Source organism: Cibotium barometz, chromosome 16, assembly GCF_041138505.1.
Source record: "Cibotium barometz isolate CiBa-2024 chromosome 16, ASM4113850v1, whole genome shotgun sequence".
NCBI lineage: Eukaryota > Viridiplantae > Streptophyta > Polypodiopsida > Cyatheales > Cibotiaceae > Cibotium > Cibotium barometz.
Genome location: NC_141061.1, coordinates 23591957 through 23617160, shown reverse-complemented (window position 1 = coordinate 23617160; position 25204 = coordinate 23591957). Strand labels below are relative to the sequence as shown.

Genomic DNA, 25204 nt, shown 5'->3' with positions numbered 1-25204 from the left:
TGCGTTAATGGAAAATGCTACTATGGAGGTGTACTGTGCGAACCCAGATGTTGTGGTTGCATGTTCTTTGTCACGTGCATTTTGCACTTGGATGTCATGGACATGACTATGCAAGATAAGTGCAAGCCCTGTGGCTGGTCACCTAGTCCGTTGTGAGCCCTTGTTTGGGACATGTTAGCCAGTGTGTAGATGGCTTAAATGGGTCTCATTTAGATAGTTTCTGTGTCTCTTTGGTATCATTTAGGCTGAAAAATGTGGGCTTGTAACTTCGTGTGGGTCAGCACGGGTTTCATTAACCACTTGACCATTAATGCAATTAAACACTTAAATTGGCCACAGCCTTAAACATATGCCACTTAATTCCACAAAACTGTGAAAAAGAGATGCGCACATCGGACACTACATAGAGGCCGGAATGGGGCGACCCCCCCCCCGCCCCCCTTGGGAGTATTTTATTACCCAAGGAGAAAAATATAATGTACAAAGTTTGAGGGAGCACACGCTTCAGATTTATCCACATACAACCAATAATTCATATACATGGGCTGTCATCAAAAAGCCCTATGAAAATACCAAGAATATGTATGTTCCGTGTGGATACTTGGGCCTTGGCAACATAGTTTATCCAATAGCCCACGTAGTTGTCCATAAACCCATATGGCTAAATCATATGCCCATAAACCTGTCCATGTACCCATACAATTGAATCATAAGCCCATAAAATCTGTCAATGAACCCATATGACTGAATCATAAGTCCATAAAGCCGTCCATAAGCCAATATGGCTCAGATACATTACCCCATGGTAATAGCAAGTGCCCAATGGCTCAATCTCATGTCCAATGGCAATAGCAAGTGTCCAGTGGCTGTCTATATATAACCGATTAAGAAGACAAATGCCCAATGGATGAAAATAATAACACAATGATTAAATACCCTTGCGTTCAATATTTCTTTGCAATGGAAGCCTTCAAAACAGTCCCCAACAGCCGGTATACTTCATGGGCAGCCTGAGAGAGAGACAAAAAGAGAGGAGCCATCATTAGGGCAACCTGTAGCGGTGGTAGAGAGCCTTAACCTTGGAGTAGAGAACCACCAAGAATAGAGAAGAGTTGCTAGCATGTAGAGGCTAGTTTGCAGCAATAGAGCTTGCTTCAAATGAAGATAGAGGGATCCAATTTATAGATTTGGGGTTCTCATGAGCTAGTATGACAAGTGTAGAGCTGAGGGTGACAAGTGTGAGGCCACATGTCTCACTTTGAACCAAAGTCGTGCCACATGTCTCAATTTATAAATTTGGGGTTCTCATGAGCTAGTATGACAAGTGTAGAGCTGAGGGTGACAAGTGTGAGGCCACATGTCTCACTTTGAACCAGAGTCGTGCCACATGTCCCAATTTAAGAGATGGTTTCCCCCCATAAACTTCATATCTAAATATATCTCAACTCAGAGATTTTGTCAAAGGTGCTTCGGCAAGTCCCCCCATTTGCTTAACTTATAGACGTAATGTCGTGAACGGAATTTCCTTTGGGGGTTGCCCAAAAAGAGTAACCCTTCTAGATTTTAGGAGTGTGATCCTTTGTATTCCACCTTATTAGAAATGTCTGTGAGCACCATGTAGAACCATGTTTCAATACTAGATCTCCCCCAAATCCTTGGGAGTTCGCCATAAATGCTTTCCACTTGACACTTGAGCTCCCAATGTCCATTTCTGTGCTCAAGAAACCATCTTTGTAGCATGCAATCGGTTGACCGTTGTAATGCGCAACAAAGTCTTCTTTAAACCTGTGAGTTTATGATATCCACTTTACTTTAAATGGTCCCTGTAAAAGGCCATCTTCATCCCAAGTCATCATTTGATCCCATGAGCAAAAGATCATCTACATAAAGACTGATGACCAGCAGATCTTTCTCTTCTTTCTTTACATACAAAGTGGCTTCTGATGGACTGTTCACAAAGCCTTGAGTGAGCAGGAAAGCATCTTCTTTGCATACCAAGTTCGTGGAACTTGTTTCAAACCATACAAGGCCTTTTTCAGCCTGCATACTTTCCCTTCATGACCATGTTCTGCAAAACCTATGGGCTGATGTACATAAACTTCCTCCTCGAGGTCCCCATGTAGGAAAGCAGTCTTGATGTCCAACTGATGAACAACCCAACGATGTGCAGCCAATGCAATGACACTCCTAAGTGTCGACATACGGGATGTAGGAGCAAATGTCTCCTCATAATCAATGCCCTTCTTCTGTGCATAGCCCTTTGCAACTAGATGGGCTTTGTACCTATCAATGGATCCATCTGCATGTCTTTTCAACTTATAGACCCACTTAGTACCAATGGCTTTCTTGCCTTTGGGCAGATCAACCAAATCCCATGTTTGATTCTTTTTAATAGAATCAAGTTCATCCTGCATGGCTTTGTTCCAATGCACATTGTCTCGTGCATCCACAAATGAATCAGGCTCATCGTCATCCTATAAACTAGCTGCCATAACCATATTTAAATCCATGATGTGTGCATGCTCATTGGTCCGTGTCTCCCCGAGTACGGCCAGCAAGAGGAGCATCTAGATGGCTGTCCTATAATGTCCTCAAATACCATCTAGGTATATGTCTGACCTGTGGAGCCTGTTGCCCCATATTTGGCTCAACTTCTGGCTCAATCTGCTGCTGAATTTCTGCACCACCTTCATGATTAACTGGCTGCCCTGCACCCTCATGGGTTGGATCACTAACTGTGGAATGAAACTCCATAGGTAGTAGGCCTTCAAACACATCATTTTCAGCCTGATTTGCATCATAACTAGCCATGGATAATTCTGATTTTTCATCAAAAATCACATCCCGACTAGTGAATATCTTCTTGGACAGTGGGTCATATAACCGGTAGCCCTTGCTCTCACGGCTGTACCCAACAAAAATACATTTTGTGGCTTTATCATCCAACTTCCTCCTCAACTCTTTGGGTATGTGTGCATGTGCAAGACACCCAAAAGTACGAAAATATGATACCGAAGGCTTGCGGCCATGCCAAGCCTCAAAAGGAGTAATGGAAACCAATGCCTTTGTGGGACATCGATTCAAAATATGACAAGCACACATAACAGCTTCCACCCAAAAGACATGTGGTAGCTTCTTTGCCTTTAACATACATCTGGCCATCTCCATGAGTGACCGATTCTTCCTTTCTGCAACTCCATTTTGCTGTGGAGTATAAGGAGTAGTATACTGATGCTTGATACCTCTACTCTCAAGAAAGGAATTCAACATGTGTGACACATATTCCCCCCCTCGGTCAGAACGGAGGGTCTTAACCTTGCATCCTGACTCTGTTTCAGCAAGTGCTACAAAGGCCAAAAATGCATCATATACCTATGATTTCCGTGTCAACGGATAGACCCAGCATATACGAGAGAAGTCATCAATAAATGTAGCAAAATAGAAGCAACCTCCTAATGACTTCGTCTGCATGGGACCACAAAGATCACTGTGTATAAGCTGCAACTTTGCAGTTGCTCGTAGAACCTGATCACGTGGAAAGGAAAACCGATGCATTTTTCCCAAAATACATCCTTCACATATGTGATCTGGAGGCTTCTCCATAGGAGGTAGGTCTGTCAACATGTTATGTCGCTGCATAAGCATAAGACTACCAAAATTTACATGCCCCATGCGAGCATGCCATAACTCCGCATCAACCATAGCTGGAGTAAGAGTGAATGCATGATAAGCAGATTGATCCACTGGCTGAAACGCATCCAACTGATAGAGTCCATGACATAATGTACCAGTAAGCATCAAGGTCAAAGCATTAGCTTTGTCTCTGACCATGCATTTGTCATCATCAAAGCTGACTTGCATACCACACTGTGCTAAAGAAGAAATGGACAACAGATTCTTCTTTATCCCTGGTACATATAAGGCATCTGTAAGGCGAAGAATAGAGCCATCAATGGCTGTGAGCTGTATCTCCCCAATGCCACGAACTGGATATGAAGCATTATTGGCACACTAAATGGTCTTGCCAACAGGAGCAGGGCATACATTACAAAACAAATCCCTGCGAGATGTGATATGCTTTGAAGCACCACTATCAAAATACCAAGTACATGCATGCTCAGTCACACTGAGTGCCTGTGAAGACCAAGAGGCATCATAACTGCATGTGTAGAAACAGTAATCCGTGTCTTCAACAAAGGAAGCAGTCTCCGGAGGAGCTTTAGAGGTATCTTTTATAGACAACCCAGACTCCTTCTCCTTCTCTTTGGCAATCCTCTTCCTACACTCTGTGATGTAGTGAGGTGGCTTCTTACAGTAATGGCATTTGCCTTTCTTCTTGGGCTGTCCATCACCTTTCTTGGTATCCTGAGATGAACCACCATCACCTGAATTCTGATTTGAACTCTTTGGCTGAGACTTGCCTTTCCCTTTTTGACCTGTCTCACAAATGCTTGTTCAGCACTTGTGTTCATGTTCATGTTCTTCCTGATTTGCTCTTCCTGTAACAAGAGAGCAACAAGTTCCTGATACTTTAGGGGCTCAATAGCATTCCTCATGCTGAGGTTCAAAGAGGTATGAAAAGCCAAGTAGGATCTTGGCAAAGAGTTTAAGATGGTGGATACAAGCTGTGTCTCAGGAATAATCTCATCCACATTGATGAGTTGCTCTCTCAAATCCTGCAGCTTGTTCAAGTGGCTAGACATATCATCTCATTCATGCATCTTTTGGTTTTCCAGCTCTCTTTTCAAAAATGAGATCCGTGCCTCATTACGAGCAGCATACATTTGCTCCAAAGTCACCCATGCATTCCGTGAAGAGCCAACTGAACGAATATGAGGTATAATAGACCTCTGTACTGACAATGCAATAAGTGATAAGGCTTGTGCATCTTTGGCATCCCATGTCTTCTGGGCATTTGTTCTTTGAACAGGCTGTGGCTGAACCGGTGCCTGTGCCTGTTGTCCTCTTCCACGAGCACCCCCTTGAGGAGGAATCTCTGGAGCCAATGGACCTGGACGTGGTTCATCACCACTAACAAAATCCCAAAGACCTTTTGCCACGAGCACATTTCTCAGCATAAAACTCCACAAGGAGTAATTCATGCCATCCAGCTTGTCTTCCTTAGACAAGTACGTGAACACATCACTCTGCTGTTGATTTGCCATTATGCCAGTGCACAATGTTGTACCTGTGTATCAAAAAAACCCAAAAGCAACAATCCTGAAAGCAACTGTACTCCACTGAGTACAACTGACCCAAATATGCTTGCACTCTCAATCCTCTGAATGTGCAAAGCAATGCACCACTGACTGAGTAGAGCAACAAAAGTGGCTCACACAGTGCCAAAATGCCCAAAAATTTCTGCACCCAAAGCCTTGCAAAAGCCTGTAGAGGTTTCTTTGCAAGAAAACCTCCCTGTATCTGCCAGAAAAACCTTCACAAAAAACGCCCAAATTTCAAAACATGTAAAGCTTTAAACTTTACCCATGTGATTTTGCAGGTACAGGTCGGCTGTAGGCTGTACGGAACAGCAGCAGGTACTGGTGGACTGTACGGAACAGATTGTCCGGAGCAGTGTGCGGAGGAGAAGCGACGACTGTACGGAGCTGCAGGTACTGTACGGAACTGCAAGTATACGCAGCAGGTGCTGGTCGACTGCTGTCTGCTGTACGGAGCAGACTGTTGTACGGAGCAGACTGCTGTACGGGAGCAATGTATGGAGCAGACTGCTGTACGGAGCAGTGTACGGAACAGGGCAGGCGCCTGTACGGAGCAGTGCAGTCTGGAATAGCTGTACGGAAATAGCTGGCGCCTGCTGTACGGAATAGCTACAGACGTCTGGGCAGGACTGTACGGCTGTCTGCGCTGGAGTGACTGCAGCTGAAGGCGACTGACTGTACGAGCAGCTGATGGCGAGGGACTATACGGGCAGCTGGTGGCGAGGGCCTGTATGGACAGCTGGTGGCGAGGGCCTGTACGGACAGGGCAGGCGAACAGCTCTGATACCAAAATGTAGGGTTGAGTTGTTAGGGTTAGGGTTTTGGAAGACACATCAACAGGAGGCGTGAGAGAGAAAGAGAGGAACACGTTTGCTCATATATTGATCATAATAAAATGAAGTACAATAGCCACATATAAGATGTGACCTAAAGTGTGTTCACATGGTCCGGCCATAAACTGTGCCAGGTGGACCAAACCACTTATAAACCATTATAAGTGAATCTAAGCTAAACTGGGGGAAAAAACCTCCACTAACTGAAGTAAAAAGTGCCCCAGTAACCTACTGATGATCACTAGCACTCCCCTGGGTGCATACACAGCATAAAACCCAACATGTCTTGGGACCACTTGCAATAGCAAGCAATCTTCATCATCCCAAAACCACATGGGAGGGCAGTGACATCGTCGAGTCCTCTTAGAGATTGCCTCTTGCAATGTCAGGCTCTCTCGAAGAGGCAAACGGCATCGACAATGCTGTCTCGATGTATTGTCGCTCAGCCACGCATGAACGACAACCACAACCATGCCATTGGTGCAAACTATTCAATGCAACACAATAAGAAGAAGAGAGAGATTAATTGAAAAAGAACTTGTTATATTTAAAAAAACGTGCAATTTAATTAAGATGCTTCCCATCTATTTTTTTAAAAAGTCAATGGTCATAAAAAAAAACAAGGTCCATTTACAAAATAAAAAAAAAACACTTACTGATTAAAATTTATTGACTGTGGAGGACCAAGCTGAGAAGTGAATGTGATTGCCTTGCTTCGACTTCGGCCTTGCTCCGCACGGAAAGAGAGAGAGGGGGGGAGAAAGAGAAAGGGGAGGGGAGAGAGGTAAGTGCTTGAGCTTTGGGATTTGAATCTCAGCTCTGGGAACTTGTGTACAAGTACACTTGTGAACGTACCCGTTGTGGTTTCAGAATCCAACGTAGCCGTTGAGGCAACGAGCTTTGTAAGTAGCGCAACGGGCAGGAAGCGAAGGGTTGCAACGCGGTGTTTTTCTCAACGGGCCAGTGAATGTTTTTTTAACGTTACTTTTTTTTTATTTTTTTTAATGCCACGTGGGCAGCGAAGGACCAATTATTTTTTTTTGGGCGAGTTTTTATGCCACATGGGTTGCGAGCCCGTTCCGGCCGTTTCCATGTAGTCGACTCGAGGAAACAACGTTTCTCCATTTCGGGGTGCTGTTTTGTCCGTTTCGTGTGACTATGCCTGCAAGGGATAAGTATAACAAATTTGCTAAGTCTATCAACAATAGTCAAGCACTGAGTATTATGCTTATCCGGACTGGGAGGCAGATTCGTGACAAAATCCATGGATATATCTTGGAAAGGTCCTTCGAGAATCGATAAAGGCTGTAACAACCCTATCTTCTTCCCACGAGGAGCTTTCATTGGATTTTGTATTCTTTGCCCGTTTGCAAGTAGGCTCATCTATTTCATCATCCTCACACCAGCCCTTAGGGGTTTCCTGGAAGGTACTCGATCATACTACCAAATTGTTGGAAGATCTGGCTCCAGCAGTGCTGTCGGTCACTCCATTGTGTACTTGGCGTTGTTTGAATCCAACGTAATGCTTGATGGTCAGTGCAAACCTCAAATTCACGGCCATAAAGGAAATGTTTCCAATGTTTCAAGGCCTGAATAACTGCAAGGAGTTCCTGATCGTAGACCGAGAAATTCTTTTCTGTGGGTAGTAACTTACAAGACATGTAAGCTATTGGATGGCCATTCTGTTGTAAAACACCTCCAAGTGCGATGTTACTCGCATTGGTAATCACTTGGAATGGCTCGTCCCACTGAAGTGTTTTTGATGTTCACTAACCCTTGTATAGCCATGCAAGGAGAAAGGTGGTGTTGTTTTGCCTTGAGATGGTTTCAGGTAAACATTGTTTATGGCTCCCTTTATTGGGATGGATTATATCTATGGAGATTTCTTTCTTGGACGTGATTTATATAGATATAGGGCTTCGCAAGCAATTTCTATAGACGAATCTGTCCGAGTTTATAGAGAAGAAATCTTTGGATATCTCATGGATATGATGCTTTAATGGATAAAGTCCACCTCTACTCCAAGGTGTGTGGTTAGCACAGAGTATGTGGTAAGAGTTATGGTATACAGTTCTATGGATTCTTGGACTTCTTTTTTAGGGATTTGAATCTATCCTCAGGTTTATGGATTATTCTTTTTGGCTCCCTTTATTTGGGATGCATTGGACTTATGAAACTCATGGTTCACATACCCTGTGTAGTGTTCTCTTGTCCTACGTGCTCTCTTGAAGATTGTTTCCACCGTGTGTGGGTGGAACAATAGAGAGCAGATGGAAGGGAACATATGAGCACTTCAAAGCGTAGTGTCGAGCACAACATATCGTGTGTAGTGTTCTCTTGTCCTATGTGCTCTCTTGAAGATTGTTTCTACCATATCTGGGTGGAACAATAGAGAGCAGATGGAAGGGAACATGGGCACTTGAGAGGGTAGTGTGAGTTGGTGGCTGAAATGCCTACAAACTATTGGTGGCCGAAATGCCTATAAACTATGTGTAACAGAAATGCTTATGGAACACTAGGCTATCTATGCCTGCGAGTGATTGTTTTATGTTCTTACTTGAGCCCACCTCTCATCCAAGGTGTGTGGTCAGAGTACCAACATGGAGTGCAAGTGGTAAAGTGGACATGACACCTAGTTGGCACGGGGCTTATGTCTATGCCAAGGGTCATGTGGATCGATGCATTGTTGGCAGGAGACTTATTTTGTCTCGCCCATTTACTTGGGACATGGATTATGATATCTGGACTTATGGGATTGATTTGTCTCGCCCATTTACTTGGGACATGGATTATGATATCTGAACTTATGGGACTGATTTGTCTCACCCATTTACTTGGGATATGATTATGATATCTGGACTTATGGAACTGTTTTGTCTTGCCCATTTATTTGGGACATGGATTTATTTGTTTTTAAGCAATATTAGAATCACTATCTCCCTATACAGAGGCCAAGAGGTTCATTGTTCATCTCACCATGCATGTGGATTTATGTTGGGATTGTGAGAGAGCAATTCAATGAACACTCCACCATACACGTGGATTCGTGTTGCGATTGTGGAGTGAGTGTTTCATTGTTTCCACACGATGCTTGTTGATTAGAGTTGGGATTGTATGGGAGAACATGGGAACTGTCGGGATTGGGATTGTATGGGAGAACATGGGAACTGTTGGGATTGGAAGAAAGGATTCCCAGAACTATGGAGAACCAGTCTTTCTGTCACTATGGTTTGTGCTCTTGAATGGCACCAGTTTGTGTGCATAGCACATGTTTCTGTGCGAGGCACTAGTTTCTTGTGCATGGCACTTATTTAAGTGTCTTAGCACCTGGTTGGTGATTTTCATTGGCATATGAATATGATTATCTCATTGATATTGGTAATTGAGACACAATTGGCTCTTGTGCCTGTGTCTAGCATATCTTCCATGGAATTCTCGCCCATTTATTTTGGGACATGATTTTGATATTGGTATTGTGAAGACTTATTTAGTCTCACCCATTTCTTTAGGACATGGATTATTCAGTTATATTAGATTTTTGAGACTGTCTCGTCTCGCCCACTCGATGGGACATGATTATATCTTGAATATATGGCTTGAAGCTTAAAGTTGTGGACAACTTTAAGAAGCTGCGGAGGATGTCACCAGCCTGGACATTTCCTAGTCTGAAAGGGGTCCGGTGGACTCTAGGATGTCTAAATATTTGGAAAGTACAAGCTTTGGGAATGGGGAATTCAAAGTGAGACAAGTGGCCTCACACTTGTCACTCCAGCTATTGTGTGGCTCTCCACTTGTCATTGTAGCCTTCTCTTGCCATTTTAGCTCATGGGAGGCCCAAATCTATAAATTGGAGGTCTCTCTCTTCATTAATAAAAGGCTCTCTTGCTGCACACTAGCCTCTACCACCGTTACAGGCTGCCCTAATGATGGCTACTCTCTTTCTCTCTCTCTTGAAGGCTGCCCATGAAGAATACCGGCTGTTGGGGACTGTTTTGGAGGCTTCCATCACGAAGAAATACTGAAGGCAAGGGTATTTAATCATTTATAATGATTTCTAGCCATTGTACTTGTTGCACCAGCCCTTGTACCTGCTGTACCAGCCACTGTACTGGCTGTACCAGTCCTTGTACTTGTTGTACCTATTGTACCAGCCATTGTACTTGTTGTACCAGCCACTGTACCTGTTGTACTAGTCACTGTACCTATTGTACCAGCATTTGTACTTGTATGTACTGTACCAACCACTGTACCGACTAAATGGAGCATTGTACTTGTTGTACCAGCTCTATTGCATGAAGACCCGTGGTTTTTGGGGAAGAATAAGTACCCACACGGAGGTATATGGATTATATTATTGGCTCAGCATTTCTACAGCCTATGTTCTGGCTTGGTTGCCTCGTGTTGGGCTGTGTTATGGCATTTGTATATGGATAATCCGGCATCTCCCGTGGGGAGAGTAAGGCCCTTAAAGCTTGTACATGTTATATTTCTCCTTGGGTAATAAAATACTCCAAGGGGGGGGGGGGTGTTGGCCCATTCCGGCCTCTATGCGGTGTCACATGTGCAAGGTCCATTTTCAGCATTTGTGGATGTTTTGTCTAGCTTTTATGTTTTATGCAAAGTGATGATGGATGTGTTAAGGTTGTGGCCATGTTTAAATGTTTTAATATGCATTGATGGTATCAACAAGTGTGTCAAAGGCCCTAGTCCCCGGGCACCCGCCGCGAGTTACAGTAATCCTCGTCCATCACAGAGCACAGAGTGAATAACTCTCTGTGAACAATAATAACACAAGTCTCACTTATATAGTGGCTACTGCTGCAATAAGTAACTATCTGGTCATAAATAGCCAGTATACATGGTATTATTAACCATGAGCCTTAGCCGCCTGTATCAGCTTGCTTCCTCTAATCCTAGGGCTCTCCTAACCTTGTTGGATTAGACCACAATATTAGTACTAGGTATGTAATACTTGTAGACATCTTCATTAAGGCTCTTAGCAGAGACCAAATGGAGAGACATGTTTATCGACTCGGCACATCAGGTAACCAAGCTACTTCACCTTTGGATGGATTTTTTTTTTTTTTTTGGGGGGGGGGGGGGGGGGGTTATCTATGCTCCACCCTCGTATTGAAATGATTGGGCATTGGCTAGCTCATACATGTATGGTTTCCATTGTTATGAGTAGCTATGGTTGAGCAACTCACCATATTGTTGCCTTGCAGTCTCTCGCACCCTAGCTTCTATTAGCACATGTCCTCTTGTCTTAACCGCTCCAGATGAACCATCGAAGCTCTTTTCGTTGGAGCACCACGTGTGGAGCTTATAGCCCTCTATTGTATCACATCAGCAGTACAATATTATTCTTCATCTGTGGCATTTGACTTCTCTCTTGAAGCCTTGGGCTAGAACATGAAAAGTGATAAAGATCAACATTGATAATTTTATGCCTTCGTGTCTACTTTTGTGGTAGTACATGTGCTTGGATGTAAGCCAAAGTTTTTTTTTCTCTTATGGTTTGTGCTTGGAGCCTTTGACGATTAGGACAAGGGGTCTCCACAAGGTGTTATTTACATTACCTCATACTCTAATTATATATTAACTTGCTGTTAGAGCTTGTCAAGGATGTAACAATTCGAAGGGTAATATGTGTCTCTTATCAAGCCTGTGGTCACCACCAGCAGGGTCAGCCAGGTGTGGGCTGCTGAACACCAGATGTGGGCAGCTGGACACATGAGTTGGGCACCCAGTGTGGGCACAAGCTGGTCAAGCGTAAGCAAGGTACTTCGTGAAGTAAAGGCAAGGACCTTAGTGAAGTAAACAAATAAAAAATTTAAGGTCATATCAGGCAGTATGGTAGCCTGACCTGGCTGATGAGCATGTAGAGGCTGCTGTGAACTATTCAAAGCATACAAAAAGTTCACTGTTGAAAAAAATAGAGATATAGGTGGAAAAGTCTGTTACCTTATATTTGGAAGGACTAGAAGGTGATTTGGTTGTAGATTCCTCCAACAAATGAACCTTGGTGTTTGACCCTGGAGAGGGATTTGATTTCATGTATAGGAAATCTGAAACATAATTGAGAACATTTACGAATACAAAACAAGAAATTCAATCAATAGATCAGGAATAATAACCTCTCCATTTTCACTTGGCACCTGGAGGGATTAAAAGGTAACCCATGTCCTTGTTGGCATATGTTTCAACCTAGGAAAGGCCAATGTGAAACTTTTCTGGGTCTTAAACTGCTCAAAACCATATTTTGATGTCTTTAGCCTCTTTGGCAAGGGGCTTTTTGATTCTTGATTGTATTAAATTTGAAAGTGGCAGATAGAATTGATTCATGCATGTGTACATCTCATTTTTATAAGCTTTTGTTTGCTCATTTTTAAAAAAGTGCTCCTTTATTTGGATTTTTTCCCATTGAAGAGGCTCGTTGATATATCATGCTATTGTTTTTGGTTGTTAATTCGGCTAGACTGTATCTGGGGTGCATGTGCAGGATTATCAAAGGTCCTCCAAAGAAGTAGAGCTAATCCCTCAACATAACTACAAGCTAGATGCTAACAGCATGAATGGCCGTCGAAACGGTGAAGTGCGTAAGCTATTTCTTTCTTTTGAGTAAGCTTGCGATTCTAGGCGTCATGTGGATACATTTCCAGAAAGTGTGTTTAAAATTGTGAATATGATTAATGCTGCTTTTGATAAAGATGATGGCAATGATTAATATGCTAATCCAGCAATGCAAAGTGCACAATGCAAAACCTGTTGTGAGCTGGTCCAAACCAGGGCAGGAGCGGTTGTGCTTGTGTGGCCACTCGAGAGGCCCAGAAATATCGATGTAATGCTTTACCTACGTTGTGGGTTTGTTGGATGCTGGCCACCTGTAGGGAGAGGATTCAGCCCTATTAAATGGTTCATTTGAGCATTCATCATCCAGAATCCCCAGCACACAGGGGGATCAATATAAAAGTGCTTCCCTGCTCTGCCAGCAACTCTCTTCACAGGATGCACGACCGGACCCTCGGTGATGTCTTACGCGTCACCTCTCTCCAAATACCATCCATCCTGTACGGAGAAAAAGACCAGTGCGTATCCTCCTCCGGCACGGGGAGGCCCGTAACCTGTAAAGGTACACCTATCCCTAAGAAGACTCCCAACCATGAGTGATGAAGCCTGGCAAAGAAGGTTCCTGCGATCCAGTGGTGGGTATGGCAGCATCAATCTGCACAATCCTTTGATAAGTGCCCCTCAGACGCTGTGTAAGCACCACTCTCTGATCCTCCGTTAGGCTAAGCCTCTTCCAATCAAGCATGGTGGGGAAGAGAGTCTCCCAATATGTGTAGCTTCCCCAAGAGGTCTACCATACTCATCCAAGATCAAGTCATTCCACATGGGTTGTCTGTTAGCCTCCTGAACTGACTGCAGAGGTATGTGAACCACATGCAAATCCCAAGCCTATAGAAGGGATCTAACCCAAGGGAGGGATGGGGGGCGATTCTCTGCCTCGGGAAAGATAAAGTGTGGGCTGTATATCCAGTCACCTCCCCTAACTGGAGTACACACCACCTTGCCTGCTCCATGAGAAAGTTCTTCCATGGCTCAGTACCGGAAGAAATTTTCTGACAGTCATCTTACAAAGCTAGGCCTTACACTGCATGTAACTTGGTTGAACACAATGCTTATCAATACACTTAAATACACTAAGATTTGAAGGACACTTGCTCATATACAAGAAGTAAATTGCTGAATTGACAAGAGACACACAATGAGCCGGAACGGCCGACCCCTCCCTTGAGTAAATTGTATTACTATTGGAGAAATTCAATACATAGCTTCACAGGCATCCATTGCCAAATCCTCCATGCCAATGCATATGAAATTCAGCATTTAGAAAACAATGGTATGTCGATGTAGATCACCAAGGAGCTGCCTTGATGCCCAGCCCGACTTCAGTGCCCATATTCTCTACCATTGGCTCTATGTTCTACCAAGCAAGGTAGCAACATCTTCAAGAGCACACAGGACAAGAGAAATACTACACAGGGCGGCTAAACAAGGAGTCCTGTCCTTCTACTGAATAAGTAATGACAACACATTGTCCAATTAGTTTACCAGTCTTCATAGAAGTTGTTGCAAGCGGAAACCTTCGTGTTGGAAGCTTTAGAAGTGTTGATATCTTCGATTTGCCGCAATCCTTCGCGACAAAAGTCTTCAAGAGGATGAAGGGAACCCTGGGAAAGCTTCCCCTATGGTTCAACTTGAGAAAGGAAGGCTGAAATTAGGGTTTTCAGCAAAAAGACCAGAAATTACAGCAAAAATGAGAGCTGTTTTGCTGAATTTTAGTCATTGGGAGTGAGTAGGAGAGTGATTAGCACTTGGAAACACTCTTGGAAGCTTGGAAAACACCCTAGCAAGTTGGGTATGGCTATGGAGAGCTTGGAAATGGAGAGAAATGGTGGAAAAACAGAGTTGTCAGCCTCCAAAAATCCTCATGAAGAGAAAACATAAATTTTCTCTTAATAAGTAAGTGAATTGGGGTCCAATCAGGTGAAGGGACATGGGGAGATGTCCATTTATGAGTAAAAAGGGAGGAGCAGGTCCTGGACATTGAGTCTTGTCCGCCTCGGGAGTGTGAACTTGGAAGCGGTCATAATTTATATGTGACTTTTGGGCGCCCAAACTTTAATGAAGTGGGAACGCACTCACTTATAAATATTGGCTAAGTCCTAAGGGCTATTTGAGCCTAGATTGAGTAATACTTACCACCTGTTCACATGCCACACAACCATGTCAGCAGACAGTTTCACACGCACAGTTCACGGGCGGGCGTCCCCTAGCCCGGAACTACACATAGGTCATGCAGGCATGAAAACAGCATGCAATTTCATTTGCAGGCAAGCACATAAAGATGCTATGCAATGCAGCATTGGCATGAGCAATTTCCGTTCATGAAACCATATAAGATCAGGCGTTTCCAGACAAGTATATGCGATACCAGACCCAGTGGAAAGCCAATCCTCCAGGCGTTTCCGGGCATGTATACAAAGGCACAAGTCCCAGCGGAAAGCCAAGTCCTCCAGATATTCTGGGCATGATAACGTCAAGTCCCAGCGGAATATCATATCCAACTATACAGCATGACACGGACACATTCCATAAGCCATGGACACCAATCCAATATGCACATAGTGTGAAAGCAAGAGTGAACCATTCGGGTGGCCAAATGGTGACACTGCACCTATGGATCTATGATGTTCAATCCCCCCTCTTGCTTGGGTAGGATAATGGTTTCCCAAGCAACTCTAGCCCTAGTGTGAATTGTGCCATCTAATCCTGACCAAAGAAAATTCCAAATGAGGCGATGTAACTGGCCAATGCATCCCCTATGAAAAAACCCAACAAAAAGTGTTAAACCAAGCAGTGGCCAGCTTTTAATGCTCATGAGCACAGACACAAGCTGTTGTGCTGGGGAGGTGTCAATGCCAACTTGGCAGCCAAGGTATCTGCCGGTGCATCCTCTCTCAATCCAAGTAAAACCCACATCCAAGCCCCAATCTGCCAGCGGAGAAGCACTACCTTGGAACAAAGTCCACTGGCATTCTTATATCTAGAACTCCACACAGTCTCTGCATACGTGCGCAATACATGAGCGCCTTGCGAGTCCAATGACTAGTAGATGAAGCTGGACTGGCACTACAGAAATACAGAGGTTGACGGCCTCAGCCTCAGTGGCCTGTGCAACTGTGCCTCCATGTAACTATGCGGGGGGGGGGGTTGAAGATGTTGACTTGCAGGTTCAATCATGGCATCCGAGGGAAGTTGGTTGCATCAAGGTCTAGTCTTAGGGAGGAATCGGACTTTTCACCTTAGACTTGTGTGCCTAACGGGGATGGGTTATGTCTTGGTGGTATGGGATGCTAAGACCTATTGCAAGTAAGGTCTTGATGCTTCTAACACCTTTTGATTGGGATGCCCTATGCCTTTATGGATAGCTAAGCTGGGACACTCCTCGGGGTATGGTTCCAACATGTGGATAATTGATCTTCTTGGGTGTCTTGAATATGACAATTTATCAGGGTGGTGTGAACTTCTGGGATTTTGGGTCAAGATGATTTCTTGAGACAATAAATGCTTTGAGAGAAGTGGATTCATCGATGCCCTCTCTCATGGTGGCTTGTCATGTCCATCACATCTATGAATGCCATATGGACATGCTTTGTGATTGCAGCCAGTATCTTGGCAAGATAAGAGGCAGGATATGGCCTATTTTGGGCTGTTTTGGCAGCCCAACTAGTGCCTGGACGCTTCCAGGACATGCATCCATGGATGGTAAGGGCACGTTTGTGGATTAGCAAGAGCTGCTTCTCTTGCTTGTTGGCAAGCGAAGGACAACAGGAGTCTGGTATGTACCATAGGATAGCATGGACAAACTGGATGTAAGTCTAGGTCCAAGAAACATTGTGCATATTCGTGTTTTGGAATATACAGTAGATTAGGGCTACCTCTCGTCTTCCGTGTGTTTGCTAGCAGCTAAACGTAGGATTAGCGTTTATCTTTTGCTTAGCGTTAATCAAGAACATGCTTTTACAACACATGTAACGTTGGCATCAGAGCTTGGGTCAGCCTAGGGCCGTCCTTAGCTAGAGTTTTATGCATGCCAAATTAGGGTTTGCGTTTTAGGTTTTGCAGGAAAAAATTAGGTTTCCCTGCATTACTTCAGCTAGTGCAATAGTGTTTTCAGCCCTAGATTCAGTGTGCAAAATTGTAAAACTGGATTAGGGTTTGCATTCTTGTGTTTTCCGCTTGTTTTTTAGACTGATTTTGATCCTATCTGAAGATGTGTTCTCTCCTATATGATTAATGGAAGGGTAACTTACGTTGAAGGATGATGAAGTGCAGGTGGAGTGCAGGGAGTTTCGTGAGTCCATCCTAGAAGTGATGCCCCACCGTTGGGTATGCTCTCACCTTTTTCTTTCCGTTTGACACTGATTTTTCTCTCTTTTTCTTTTGAAGCTTCTTATCTTTCACTCAAGCTTTCGTGCATCTTTGCAGGAGAGGAGAGAAGACACTAAGTTCGAGTTGGCACATTTCCGCAAGCATAAAAGAAAAACGCACAAACAACTACCTGGAAGGAAGTCGGTATCAGGAATTCATAAGCCGGATGATATACAGAAACCTGGAAAGGACATTGGGAACAAACTTGCAAATGTTATTAGTAAAGCAGCAGACCTAGCGTCGACTACAAAGCCTGAAAAAGTAATTAAAAAACACCAGCTTTTAAATCCCCTAAAGCAGGATAGTGCAGTATTTCTTTGGGTCCACTAGGATAATTACGTTGGTGGGGAAAACCATGGCAAACAGCTTCAATCAAGAGCTTGGCTAGCACAAGTGCCAAAGTCTGGCAGCCATGATGAAGCTCTGATTCAGATTAGTTTTTGCTTTCGTGATATTTTTGTTGAAGGGCAGAAAGGAAGTGGTTGGATTTGAGATGTAGGAAAGATTGGGTAGCATCATGTTCAATATGTTGAAGAGGGCCTTTGTGTGGGCCAAAATATGGCAGTATGCATAGTCTATGTTAGGCCCCACAGGTGTCTCATCAGCACATGTTTCTCTAGGATAATCACTTGTCCATCCCTGTATACAGCGTATTTGTCAGATTTCTAGCTTCTTGCACCTTTTGGAGACCTTTTCTCAATGTATGTCTTAACACTAGTTATGCAATCTATTTGACCTCCTAGAAGCTTAAGATGCCAAGGTGGGATGTGCCCTTAGGTACACTACATGAAAGTGCACTTTATTCACGTAGGAGACTACTTTTGGCTACTATTGGAAGACAAGTAAGGGGGCTGTTAACTGTTCTTTCTCAGTTTAGGTTGAGGAAGCAGGCAGATTTTTTCCAGAACATACAGGCGACAATGTGATACCAAATCTGCTATGGATTGTAGACTGCGTCGGATGTGTGCAACATTGATAGGATACATACCATTATTATATGATATCTTCTCATCAGACGCAAGCTTTTCGTTGTTTGTGGTTTCAAAATGAGGCTATATGGAATATTTAGACTTTCTCTTCCCTGTACTGGATGATCAGTAAATTAAAAAATATCACTTTATTAATTAAGCGCAAACGCTTCGTTTATGTGCACTATTTCCAGAGGTCGCAGTATCTGCCCACCATAACCAATCACACTCAACTTTGGTGGGTACCCAATGTGCTTGTGGCGCACCTCAAGGAAGGCATTGAGGCCGTCCATTTGGCTTCAGGTCGCACCGTTTGCAAGGTAAAGTGGCATCCAACCTGCCTGAAGTAAACCAGTCTGCATTTCTAAGCAGAAAAAACAAGAAATGAAGTGTTGCCTTTTGCAGCTTTTACTTCAAGAAGGTGGTCTGCATGCGGATGTCAACGGAGACGGAGTTCTTGATCACGTACAGGTCAGAATAATTTGCATAGTTCGTTATGTCTGGGCAGAATGAGAAGAAGTTCTAAATTTCTAATCTTCTCTTTTGAGTATTGGCCTTAATTGACTATAGGATATCTCAGTGTGTAATGTGTTATCTTTTAACGACTCTTTGTTTAGTATCTAAAACATGCAAAATCATGAGCCCAGAAGACAACAGCTCTAAAGTCGTGCGTGCGCCTGGCGAGCTCCCCCCTTGCTGTGCCTGCCTGCCATCGCTTCGCCCCTTCCCCTTGCCCTCGCCTTTTCTTGCTCGCCTTCTCCCCTCCCCCCCAGTTTGTCGTCGCCCCCCCTTCTTCCCCGTTTGCTGGGCCCTCTACACCAGGGCCTCTGTTGTGGGTGTGCCCGCCTGATTTAGGTGTTTTCTCATTTTTCCCCACTCTCCATGTTTTTCCCTATTTTTTCTGTTGTGTGGAGGGCTGTCGGCTGCCCTCTTGCCTCTGTGTGGTATCCAACAAGACTGTTAGAGCTGGCCGACCCAGTTACTGCTGGCCGACAGGGTTTTCTGCAGCCGACTAGGAGTGCTGCTGGTCGGGTACCTCCAGAGGGCTGTCGGCTGTCTTTACAGTAGGCCGACTGGCTGTAGGGGCCATATAAAATGGCCCCTTGGCCCCCCACTCATTGTATTCAAGTATTCGGGATTCCTAGTGTATATAGCAGAGTTATACGCTTCTCTCTCTCCCTCTCTATTGCTGTGTTTTTCTGCAGTGCACTTGCTCGTGTTTTCAGATCTTGTCTTCATCTCTGCTGCATATTCCGACATGGTATCAGAGCTCTAGGCTCTTGGAAGATCTTGGGAACTATGTGAGCAAGAGGGAGGCTGTTTTGTTGCTGATTGGTGGACTGTTTTGAACCATACGGGAAGAGGAGAAGCAAGAGGAAGGCGGGCTGAATTGCTGGACAGCCACTTGCAGGTTTAAGTTCTTCATTTTTCCCACCCACCCACCCTTTCCAGTTACACCCGCAATGGCAGATTTACTTGAGATGGCTGAGAAGCATGTGAAGATCCCGACACTCCCCACGTTTCCAGTGGACCGTCAGTTGGACGGGAACAACTACGGCATATGGAAGGTAATGATGGAATCTGTTTTGGAGTCTTACGACCTTGCTGATTTCATTGTTGTTGAGGTTCCACGGCCGGAGTTAAGAGGAAGGGGAGTTACCCTTGATTCAGAAGGCCTCGATTCAAAAGGAACGTGAGGCACAGGCACAGTTATGGGATCGTGTCAATGCCAGGGTCCGTTCTTTCATTTTCCTCAAGTGCACACCACAGGTAATCAATCATATCAAGCATATGACGTTGGCCAGAGGTATATGGCAGCATTTGGCTCCCATGAAGAGGATCTCCTTGGAAGTACAGATGCGGGTGATGGATCCTGCAAAGTCGTTGACGATGCGGGAGCACATCAACAAGCTGCAGGCTCTTCAGCAGGAAGTTCTCCAGGCTGGGAAAGAGATATTGTCGGAGGATATGGCCATAACGTTGCTATCACATTTGCCCTCTCAGTACTCAACATTTTACTCTTCGTTGATTACCAGTGGCAGGCGCAGCACCATCACATGGGAGGAGCTTGTGCCCATGGTCTTGGACCAGGAGGAAAGATTCTCGAACCTTCCATAGGGCGGAGGTTCAGAGGCCTTAACTGGCCAACAGTCGAAAGGCCGTAACAACAAGGGCAAAGGGAAGGCTTCACCGGAGAAGTCTTCTAAGAAGAAGTCCGACGCAGACCGCGAGAAATTGAAGGCAGAGAGGACCTATAATGATTGTGGCGAGAAAGGCCACTATTGGAGGCAGTGGCCCAAGCGGAGCACCGAGAAGGGTGCAGAATCCTCAGCAGCAACCGTGAAGACTCCAGCTTTTGTGCACCTGGAGGTGATGGACACTGATGTTTCATTTTCTTCGGGTAGGGAGGAGATTGGAGGACTCTCCGCTACGTATACTCGGGAGTGGATTCTAGACAGTGGTGCTTCCAAGCACATGACTCCTTTCCGTTCGGCTTTACAGGATCTGTGCAGGTATTCTGGTCACATTCTTACTAGGGATACATCCACTATTTCAGTTCACAGTGAGGGCAGGTTGGAGATAGTTCGTGATGGCAGAGGGGGGAAGCATTCCTCCCAGGTGTTGTATGTTCCATCACTTGGTTTTCATCTGTTGTCAGTGCATCAGGTTTGCAAGACTGGCATACAGGTGGAGTTTGATGAGCATTTTGTTGCTCTCCAGGACAAAGCAACAGGCCAGGTAATTTGGGAAGGCGGAGTGGAGAATGGAGTTTACAAACTTTCAGCACTCTCTCTCCCAGGTCCTCAGTTTTGTGATGAGTAGCAGTCTGGTAATGGCCACTTAAGTGTGGAATCTGGATACGCTGCAGGTGTGCAGGCTTTCCCGGACCAGATGGTGGATGGCTTGCGAGATGATGGCAGCAGTTGTGGCAGGAACTTTCCAGTACAGATGATTGTAGTTCTTGTGTTTGTCAGTTAGAGGAAACTTTACAGGTAACCTATGCTCTGATGTCTCGTAGCATTTGGGACAAAGAAACTCCTGTAGATGAGGAAATTCTTTCCACGGGTACCTATTGGAAAGCCAGGCAGGTGGCAGTTGATTACTTGCAGGTGGAGGTGGATGTTGCACATTCTCCGGGCTTTGTGGTTCCGGATTCAGAGGGGGTTGGTTACAGGTTTCCAAAGGCCTTGAGTAGTCTTGAGCAGGTTTCCAGGACTCGGCATCCCACTGTAATAGGTGTTGATCCTTGTGAGCAGTATGATGCCTCCTTGACTCGGAAGCAGAATGGTTCATTGATTTGGTTGATGCATACCAGATTGGACGGGAGCTTCCTGATGAGGCTGTTGAGCTCATGTTTGCAAAGGACTCTTTGGGAGGCAGGATTGCATATCTTGTGGTCTTTGTAGCATGCGAAGGATCATGGACTCTTTTAACACAAGAGCGGGATTGATGGATGGAGTCAGACTCCACGGATGGAGTGACTCAGATTGGGGAGGAGAACCAGACACGAGGACCTTGACATCAGGCTATAGTTTTTCCCTTGGCTCAGGAGCAATTTTATGGAGCAGTAAGAGGCAGCCATCTACTGCCTTGTTGTCGAGGCAGAGTACCGGGCTGCTTGTGGTGCTGCTTATGAGGTGGTAAGGTTGCAGAGGTTACTTGGCAAGATTGGGTTTCCACTAGAGGAACCCATGGTCATCCAGAGGCATTTTGTTCGTGAAAAGATTGTTGTTGATGACATCTTGCTAGAGTTCTGTTCGACAGAGGACAGTGTAGTGGACCTCTTCACGAAGTCTCTATCTCAGGCTTTGCTTCGGCGGCACTCCAGCTCCCTGGGGTTGGTTCCACACCTAGGAGCTGAGAGGGGGTGTTACCTGTCTGTATATTTACACCAGGGCCTCTGTTGTGGGTGTGCCTGCCCGATTTAGGTGTTTTCTCATTTTTCCCCACTCTCCATATTTTTCCCTATTTTTTATGTTGTGTGGAGGGCTGTCGGCTGCCCTCCTGCCTCTATGTGGTATCCAACAAGACTATTAGAGCTGGCCGACTCAGTTACTGCTGGCCGACAGGGTTTTTTGCAACCGACTAGGAGTGCTGCTGGTCGGGTACCTCCAGAGGGCTATCGGTTGTCTTTACAACAGGCCAACTAGCTGTAGGGGCTGTCGGTTGTCTTTACAACAGGCCAACTAGCTGTAGGGGCCAAATAAAATGGCCCCTTGGCCCCCCACTCATTGTATTTAAGTATTCGGGATTCCTAGTGTATATAGTAGAGTTATACGCTTCTCTCTCTCCCTCTCTATTGCTGTGTTTTTCTGCAGTGCACTTGCTCTTGTGTTTTCAGATCTTGTCTTCATCTCCGCTGCATATTCTGACATTTCTCCCCCCGCTGCTCTCTTTACCTGCGCCCCCTCTTGCTCGCTTGCTTCCCCCCCCCCCCCCCCCCCCCCCCCCCCCCCCCCTTCCCCTCTTCGCTCTCCTCCGTAGCTGCCCTGTTTCTCCCGTTCTTCCGGCTCCATCGCCCCGTTCGTCTTCATTTGGCAGCGTCTTCAGTTTGGGCACTTTCATTCAGCGAGTCTCGGCATTTTCTAGTCTTCACCCTTAGGAGGACTCCATGGCAGCTGCTCCATCAACCCCGACCGAGGCTGCCGTTACTTGCTTATCTTTTTCTGAAGCGGACCTTGAGCTCCTCGCCCACGACTGTTGCATCATTAGAGGCCTCCTCTCTGGTATGCAAGATTGTCGGTAGTCGCCCTGCGTGCGGACAACTCAGAGATCTCTTGTAGGTGAGCCTTATCGCTGGGCCTGCAAAGATCATAGACATTCACCCTCTGGGGGGTGGCTACTACCAGGTGGAGTTTGTCTCGCGAGCAGCGTTAGACCGAGTCATGCAGCTGAGCCCCCTTGCATTGCGTACGGACCAAGCTTTCTCTGCGTGGTGGCAGCACGGCTTCGACCTTTCTTCCCCCCCCCCCCCCCCCCCCCCCCCCCCCCCCCGTTTTGCTGTCACCCCCCTTCTTCACTGTTTGCTGGCCTCGCTGCTCTCTCTGCCTGCGCCCCCTCCTGCTCGCCTACTAGTGTCTATTTTAGAGAGTGCCCTAAGTAATGCAATCTACTTGGTAGCCTGGTTTGGCCTTTTACAATGTAAATAGGTCTACCATCTGTGTGACACCTTAGACATTCCCTCTCCTTCCACACTCAATGTCTTCTTCTTGCTTCTTTGTGGTTTCCTGAAGCTTCTTTTATATTGATCCAGCATATGAAGTTTGAACATACCTGTCTGCTTGCAGCTTCGATGTCACCTTTTAATTGTCGGCTTTATAATAAAAAAAACACATTGAATAGGAGGGTTAATATTACCCACAAGAGTTCCCATGTGTGTGCGCGCGCGCACACATACACTTTGAATGAGAGTTGGTGAGCGTTTATATTGCCCAAATAGAGTTCCCATGTATGTGTATGTATGTGTGCGTGTAAGATCACAACTGAGATGGAGAAAATGAACTTTAGTCAATAACTGGAAAGACAAATTATTGAGTAGAGATGAGTTGTTCCTGCATATGTACAGTAAGATCGTCAACACTGAACACGTGATGGTTTTGCAGGCAGTGGGTGGGGTGGGAGCAGAACGTGTTGTGCCAACAGGACTGATGGAAGCCATAAAGCCCTGCACAGCTGTTGCAACGTCTGGGATACCTGTTCGTGAGCAACTTTTTAATGCCTCCATTTGCAGGCATTATCCATTTGGTGGCTTTCAACACGTCGAATATGCATCTAGGAATTTTGGTCGGGCCACAGATTCCACTACCTTAGAAGTCGTTACGCCAGTGTTGATTCCTACAGATGATGGACACAAGCATCGGAAAGGTAGTCATGGAGACTTGATTTTCTTGACAAGTCGGGGTGAGGTAAGAACTCTTTAAAAGAGACCTTTGTATGATTTCAAAGTGACGAAAAAATATATATACTTTATATTGGGATGATGTTGTGCAGGTCACTTCCTACACTCCGGGTCTGCATGGAAAAGGTGCTAGCATGCGGTGGCAAGTAATCACAGGGGCAACATGGGTTAATTCTCCTTTCCAAGCAGGGGTAGCAGTTGAAAGTGTTGTCCCCACATTGAAGGTGATGTCGTTGAGGGTACATGGGCCACCAGAGGTGATCCTTGTGGCAGGCGAAAACATAGCCGAGCTATTATCCCCAAGTGGTAGGCAGCTGACCAGTTTGTTTCTGCCATCCCCACCCACGCATGCACTAGTGGTTGCCGATTTTTCTGGTGATGGCTTGAACGATCTTATGGTGGTTACATCTGTCGGTGTCTATGGGTTTGTGCAAACACAACAGCCGGGGGCACTGCTATTCAGCTCTCTTGTTGGATGCCTAATTGTTGTAATGTGTGTGATATTCATCATTCAGCATTTCAGTCTCTCAGAAGTGAAGAAAAGGGCTCCAGACAGGTAACATAGTTCAGATTGATCCTTGAGGAAAGTAGAGAGTTATTTAGGAACACACATAGGCTCACCCTTTGGTTTGCAAAGAAAGTGGACACTGCCGAAATCATATCTGGCTGAGAGCAATGTAGTTATGAAGCCCATGCAATTTTTCCTGAAAGGCCTCTGATCCCAGTCTGTATCATATGATTTGGTGGGTTAATCATTTCAATGACATGTCGATTGTTATGAAAAGCTTGGCAACAAGAAGCGCTGGCTATGCTAGCATCTTCTGCTACTTCAGAAAGCAATGAGTTTTTGATGTTTGCAATGATGAGTGTGCTTAGGAACTGAAGATGCTCTCTTCTGAGGCTGTTTGGATTTTTTACAACCAGCTTCGTGTCAATGCAGAAGTTTTCTTTCCTATACCCACATGTGATATATGCAAGGCAGCATTACATGGATTTTCTCTCTTCCATATCATCATCACAAGCTTAAACTCATATTTTTAAAAGATTAAATTCAAGATAACAATTATACTTAAAAAAGCTTTGTATCAAAGTAATTTGTCTTGCTTTGTGTTTTGGGCTTGTGCAGGAGGACTAGTTGCTTCCATTGGCTTAGGAAGAGTTTGGTTTTCATGTGATTCACTCATAAATTTTGCTGTGGTTGTCTCTTTTGACTTGAAAATTATGGAAAAATGTTCCTTAGTACACACAACAACAAGCGCATATAGTGCAAGCAGGAGTCTTTCTCTC

At 45.1% G+C, this 25204-nt stretch overlaps 1 protein-coding gene across 1 annotated transcript in view; it reads left to right on the top strand.

Annotated features, from left to right (window-relative positions):
- The window catches only part of LOC147630465 (uncharacterized), a 30267-nt gene extending 5273 nt beyond the window's left edge, over positions 1-24994 (top strand). The window contains exons 8-14 of the mRNA XM_086810344.1: positions 12555-12647; positions 16955-17008; positions 17108-17311; positions 18213-18338; positions 18424-18489; positions 23622-23924; positions 24010-24994. Coding sequence (XP_086666470.1) covers positions 12555-12647; positions 16955-17008; positions 17108-17311; positions 18213-18338; positions 18424-18489; positions 23622-23924; positions 24010-24477 — 1314 coding nt within the window. The 3' untranslated portion in view covers positions 24478-24994. The remainder of the gene's footprint in view (positions 1-12554; positions 12648-16954; positions 17009-17107; positions 17312-18212; positions 18339-18423; positions 18490-23621; positions 23925-24009) is intronic.
- The last annotated feature ends 210 nt before the right edge of the window (positions 24995-25204 follow it).